Source organism: Alosa pseudoharengus, unplaced genomic scaffold (assembly GCF_046254945.1).
Source record: "Alosa pseudoharengus isolate Yale_2024_CS ecotype anadromous, Long Island Sound unplaced genomic scaffold, YU_APseudo_1.1 YU_APseudo_1.1_scf_8, whole genome shotgun sequence".
In the NCBI taxonomy this organism is placed as follows: Eukaryota; Metazoa; Chordata; class Actinopteri; order Clupeiformes; family Clupeidae; genus Alosa; species Alosa pseudoharengus.
The window spans coordinates 20,789,377-20,795,937 of NW_027468870.1; the positions used below are offsets into that span (position 1 = coordinate 20,789,377).

General features: G+C 44.4%; 1 protein-coding gene across 1 annotated transcript in view; it reads right to left on the minus strand.

Annotated features, from left to right (window-relative positions):
• The window catches only part of inpp5kb (inositol polyphosphate-5-phosphatase Kb), an 8,265-nt gene extending 1,704 nt beyond the window's left edge, over positions 1 to 6,561 (minus strand). Inside the window, exons 1-9 of the mRNA XM_076274916.1 lie at positions 6,341 to 6,561; positions 5,673 to 5,777; positions 5,410 to 5,518; positions 4,489 to 4,605; positions 4,101 to 4,276; positions 3,681 to 3,792; positions 3,254 to 3,363; positions 3,010 to 3,036; positions 137 to 344 (exon numbers count right to left, since the gene is read on the minus strand). Of these exons, the coding sequence (XP_076131031.1) occupies positions 137 to 344; positions 3,010 to 3,036; positions 3,254 to 3,363; positions 3,681 to 3,792; positions 4,101 to 4,276; positions 4,489 to 4,605; positions 5,410 to 5,518; positions 5,673 to 5,777; positions 6,341 to 6,561 (1,185 nt within the window). The remainder of the gene's footprint in view (positions 1 to 136; positions 345 to 3,009; positions 3,037 to 3,253; positions 3,364 to 3,680; positions 3,793 to 4,100; positions 4,277 to 4,488; positions 4,606 to 5,409; positions 5,519 to 5,672; positions 5,778 to 6,340) is intronic.

The following is a 6,561-nucleotide window of genomic DNA, read 5'->3' on the forward strand; positions in this document are numbered from 1 at the left end:
CAATAAGTTAACACTGGCATCTCTTTGTCAATGGCAACTGCAATTTAACTGTACTGAATAGGTAAATGAAACATTGGCATATATAATGGTTCAATGGTTGGTATAAAATGCTTCCTTCCTCTTCTCTGGTGCTCACCTCCAAGGTGAAGATGCCAACGACAGGCTTGTGGTCGCTGATGCCGTACTCCATGTTACAGGTGTAGACATCCTGCGCCACTTTCAGGGGATACTCCTCGTCATCGTCCACTAGCAGCGATGTCCTGGAGGAGCCCTCATCATCGTCTGTCTTGGGTCGGATTCGCCACAGGATGCGGTCAGTCCAGGCCGGCTTCCTCTTCTTCCCACTGGCCAATCAGAGAGAGAAGGACTGGGGTTAGAGTTATATTCTTCACTGGTCAATCGGAGAGAGGAATACTGGAAGACTGGGAGTTAGTCCTCAGCTGTTGGTTCTGTGAGTTAAAAAGTCCAAAAGAACTTTTTTTTTTTATTTCATCCTTTTTATATAGTTCGGTCATTGAACCTTTTAACAATTAACCTTTTAGCCATAACCAATTTGTCCTAATCTATATCATAGTATGTAGTTAATGATGAATAAAGTTTAACCAGAGACGGTTGATAATGTATATTAAGGATCTTTGGTTTAACCATCTGAACTACTAAAAATCTGAACTACTACTCTGTGAACACTATACATAATATCATCTGTTATCTTAATCCAACAGAAAATATGACACTTTCTCAAACTATCTATGTAAACATTTGTTATTCACCCAAACATATCAATGGTGTTAGAAAGTGCTCATATGCAGAAGCTGTGTGAAAACAACAAAGAGGGAAATTGGTGACGGCACAATACACTAAACCTTAAGATGTTGGAGTGGACATTTACATAACACACCACCATCCTGCAACACATACACGCACACACACACACATATGAAACTACACAAAAAGCGACACAGCTACAGTGATACAGTGATGTGAGCAATGCAAGATCCTCACACACTCAGCTGTCAGGTAGAGAAAGAGAAACTATTGGTGTTTTATGGAAACGCAAGCAGTTTTTCAGCAGGCTGTACCTGGGAAATGATCCCATATCTTCTCAATCAAATTGATCATTGTTTTCTCTAATAAGGTGATTATTGTGACCTATTTCATAGTGGAGATTATTAGGCTGCTCACACCAGCGTGTCGAAGCACAAACCTTGCCAAACACAATTGCAAAACAGCTGTGTAACGTATATATGGATGATAACAGCAAACAGAGACATTTTCCTCAGCTTGTCTCCATTCCCACTATATTTCTTTTTGGTTGGCCCTCCACCCTTTCCTCTCTACCTCTCCTCACACATGGCCAACCTGAACCCTGCCCTGCCCTGCCTTATCCTACCCCCGTGTGCAGAGGACCTCCACCCTTTCCTCTCTACCTCTCCTCACACATGGCCAACCTGAACCCTGCCCTGCCCTGCCTTACCCTCCCCCCGTGTGCAGAGGACCTCCACCCTTTCCTCTCTACCTCTCCTCACACATGGCCAACCTGAACCCTGCCCTGCCCTGCCTTACCCTACCCCCGTGTGCAGAGGACCTCCACCCTTTCCTCTCTACCTCTCCTCACACATGGCCAACCTGAACCCTGCCCTGCCCTGCCTTAGCCTACCCCCGTGCTTTCCTCTCTACCTCTCCTCACACATGGCCAGCCTGATCCCTGCCCTGCCCTGCCTTACCCTACCCCCGTGTGCAGAGGACACCCACCTCTTGGGGGCCATCTCCCTGCGCCAGCCGCCCAGGCACACACAGAGAAGGAACCACGTTAGCGTGGTGAGCAGGAGCCCCAGGCCGGTGCTGCAGCGCTGCAGAGGCCTGGGTCTGTACATGGTTAGCGGCAGGAGCAGCGCTCTCTCCCTAACAGACACACACACACATACACACGGCACAGGCTATGAAAGGGGATGACACACACGGGACACTTTTTTGAGCAATTTTGCTAGGCAATGATAGTGACCAGTGTTATTTTTGCACAGTCCCACTTATATTAGGAAACACATTTTCATCCGGAGAATGTAAATCAGCGGGGAATTTGTCATGATCATCCAATCAGAACATTAGGGACCTGTCAGGCTGTTGCCCGGCAACACTGCTCAAAAAGTTGGCCCCTGTATCATCGCCATAGCCTAGTACTCCAGGATCAGTAACACAACTCTTTCTAACAACCTAGTGAGTGCTCCCATTATAACCTCTCAAGGAGAAAAGACCAGCTTTTCACATTTTTTGAAGACCACTATCCGGTTGTCAAGTTGTTATACAATAATATGCCAATAATTCTTTTTTCTGGTCCAACTGGGCCCAGAGCGACTCGTTTTTTCCATAGACAGTAAAAGGGAAAACAAATTCCCCTATTTAGAGTAGCCTACAAAAAAACTGACATTCTACAGTACTACTTACTCGCTGCGTCCAATAAATTGGATATCACCCTTGATTATATCATCTGGCTGCACAGCTACACTAATTACACTGTTAAAGTCAAACGATTGTTTTTTACCCTCACTATAACAAAGGTGATGGTGACAAGGTTTACAGGTTGTAAAAACAGGCTGGCTCCGCTAGTAAACATTTTTGGACGAGAGAGCAGTTAGGCTTGGAAACAACATTGTGACGTCGGACTTAACAACCGAATAGGTTTCGCTATGTAATCAACCTTCTTACCTATAAATGGCATCAGCATTTGAACAGTAGGTGTCCACAACTGCATACTGCATTGTTTCAATAAATAGCTTCAGAAAAATAAGACCCTCAGAAACTCTTGATAGACTTGAATAGACAAGTTGGTAGACAAGTTGGAGCAATCAAAATGGGTTTTGGTCTCTTTTTATCTCTCTCTCTCTCTCTCTCTCTCTCTCTCTCTCTCATACATGGAGAATGGCGGACATGCATGGGAAAGCGTGAGCAATGTGGTGATGAGCAGGACAGACATGCAGTGACATGGACATGCATTGGAGATCAAAACCTTACTTAAAGCCAAACCATGTCTTCTGAAAGCTGTGGATCCAACAAAAGGAAAAAGGGCACATTTGAATCTCTGTATGCTTCTAACATTTCAGAATGTCAAACAGGTAATATATGGTGACTTTCCAGTTGTCATTTAGTTAATCGAACCTCAAAGAAGAAAATAAATAATGATAATAACAATAAAAGAATAAATGAAAAATAATTCTTGACTCCAGAGTCAATACAGAGTCAGGGATGAAGACTGTACCTGGAATCATACGTGTCAGAGTTTCTGTCAAACTTGTAGGTGGGTTTGAACTGTAAAGGCCCCTCCTCAAACTCCTGCAGCAGAGGTTCCTTCTTCTTCATCATAGTCAGCTGCCATGGCAACAAGCAAGAGAGACAGACTGAGGCAAAAGACATAAACATGGACTACATACTATGGACATACATATATGATATGATTATGAACACATTACTAGCTTACTATTACTACTACTACTACCACCAAAGTCCTTCTAACTCCTTCTGCTGAAAATAATAACAACAACAACAACAACATTTATAATAATAATAATGATAATGACAACCATCATCATCATCATCTTCATCATTACATTTTGTTGTAGTTGCTACTGTTATCAAAATAGTGTTCCGTGGTGATGTAATCCTGTGAGTTGGGTAGCTGGTGGTACCTGATCTTTTGTCCACAGCAGGTTGAACCGGCCGCCCTCGATGGATGAACGCAGGAAGTGCATCCCATGGTCAGCGATACGGAAGTTCAGATCACCAAACCAGAAGACCACTCTAAAGGATACAGATACAAGAGCCATAAGTGCGTGTGTGTGTGTGTCTGTGTGTGTGTGTGTGTGTGTGTGTGTGTGTGTGTGTGTGTGTGTGTGTGTGTGTGTGTGTGTGTGTGTGTGTGTGAGAGAGAGTGTGTGTGTGTTTGAATGATTGAGTATATCTGGACAAATAGGTATTTAGATAAACATATGCCCAAAGGGAATGGGTAAGTATCTGTAATTGAGTGAGACAGTAACGGAAGGAACAGGAAAGACAGTGTAATACAAATTCAAAAATGTAGAACTGAAGAACCCTTGAGGTTATCTCACTTGTGGTCGAGGACATTCGGTGTGTTGTCGACGTCGAAGTCCTGAGTGTCTAGGATGTACTCAAACTCGTCGACCCGCTGCAGGGCGTAGTTCATGTGCGCAGCCAGGTGGCAGTTGAGGAAGCAGAGCATGTGTCCATAGAAGGAGAAGCGGATGGACACTCCGCCCTTATTGCCCTACAGGGGCAATTATTACAAGGGATTGTTTAGTTTAGTGTAATTTTTTATCAGTCACATTTAATACCAAAAAATTGAGAAGTATTTCAACGAATGAGAGTTTTTTTCATTGCACAACTGCATATCTGCATATTTAGGAAATAAATACATGTTTTGCACACAAATACAAACAAAATCCAAAAACACAAACAATCTCACATCTTCTGCCTTACCCAGTATCCGTAGATGCCTGTGCGAGTGTAGGTGGTCTGGACATTCCTGATGTAGGGAACATGAGCTTGTTTGGCAAACAGGAGGATCAGAAGGCCTTGCATTCTTACTGAAGTGACCTGCATAGAAAATTATGGGGTTAATTTACACACATGCAGACAAATGACAAGTACAAAATCTGTGGGTATAAAAAATATAGTCGCCCTATCTACTTGTTCTTAAATACTGGTGATGATAATTAGAAGTTAAGACATTTGTCAAGACAAGTTTGTTCGAGCACTTTTTAGAAGTGTAGTATAGTTGCAGTAGATGGGAGTAGATATTGAGATAATATATTTTGCTGTGATTCCCACAGGGAAACAGAACACAGAGAGAAAGGGGGAGTAATAGTGGTAAAGTGTTGACCTACTTATGAATACGAAATATCAAAGAATGATCCTGAAAATCAAAGAACGATCCTGACAGAATTACACGAGTGTGTGTGTGTGTGTGTGTGTGTGTGTGTGTGTGTGTGTGTGTGTGTGTGTGTGTGTGTGTGTGTGTGTGTGTGTGTGTTTTCCCAACACAAAGAGGGCAGTGTTTGTGACTCGTGCACCAGCAATGCTCTCTTGCGAGCTCACTACGGGACTTAATGAGGACCCTGCTCAAGTGTCCTATTGTTCCATTGAACCTACAACATCACGTGTGTGTGTGTGTGTGTGTGTGTGTGTGTGTGTGTGTGTGTGTGTGTGTGTGTGTGTGTGTGTTTGTGTGTGTGCGCTTGCCTGAGACACATATTTTCACATACCAACACACTTTCATTCTTTGAGTGTGACTCCCTGGATTTAGGCCATGTGGTGCACATACCTTTACTTAGTCTGTGTGTCTGTGTGTGTGTGTGTGTGTGTGTGTGTGTGTGTGTGTGTGTGTGTGTGTGTGTGTACCTTAACATAGCCTTTTGGTGCCAGTGTGTCCATGAGGAGGTGACTCCAGGAGTCCTCTACGATGAGGTCTGATATGTACCTGACTGGTGTAGCACTGACCTCCTGCAGACTACACACACACACACACACACACACACACACACACACACACACACACACACACACACACATTAATCCCCACAACACCTACATTTACAGCATGTCTTTACTGTGCCCATTGCCCATACAGTGTCATCAGACTGCCAGCCCAAAGCATTTCTTACCCAATCACGTAGAGGTCAGTAGCAGTCTGCGAGTCCAGCCGCAGCAGAGAGGTGACATCACGAGGGGGTTCCGCTGTGGCCACGTTCCATGTGACCATGTGAAGCCTGAGGGAGAGGAGAGAAGGAAACGCAGGTTGCCACAGACTGGTAGCTGGGAGGAATGGAGCAACAGGTAAACAAACAAACAAACAAACGGATAAATAAACAACGTGACTTTCTAATCATTTGAGACAATAATGCCTTGTGGCTAGCTTGATATCAAGTTCAAGCTTTACCAACCTCCGTGGTAATACATGCCATACTTGGGCAAGCCTGATCACTATGAACAGACCAGAAGAGACAGGCTGCAGAAGAGACTATGGAATTGAGTAAGAGCAAGATATCGACAGACACAAAGACTCGAGACACGAGATGAATGTCCACAGTTAATGATTCCGTATAAATAAAAGTCTGAACTGAAAAGATGAATGAGGGGCTGAGAGTCAGGCTTCTCTCTCTCTCTATCTCTCTGTCTCTTTATCTTTCTCTCTATCTTTCTCTTTCTCTCTTTCCCTCTATTTTTTCTCTCTCTATCTCCCTCTCTCTCTCTTTCTCTCTTTCAATCTCTCTCTGTCTCTCTCTCTCTCTCTGTCTCTCTCTCTCTCTCTCTCTCTCTCTCTGATGTCCACCTGAGGAACTCTTTGTTGGTCCAGCGTCCGCACAGGTTGAAGGCCTCGTCCAGTGTGCGGGACACCTCCTCGTTAGTCTCTTCGTCCGAGCTCAGGTCTTCCACGCAGGTGAGCAGCTGCGAGAGCCGTTGCCGCAGCATCAGACGGCCCGTGGTGGACTGGGACGTGCTACTGGACGAGCTGTCCGAACGGACACGTGGAAGTTCCAAACACTCAGCCAT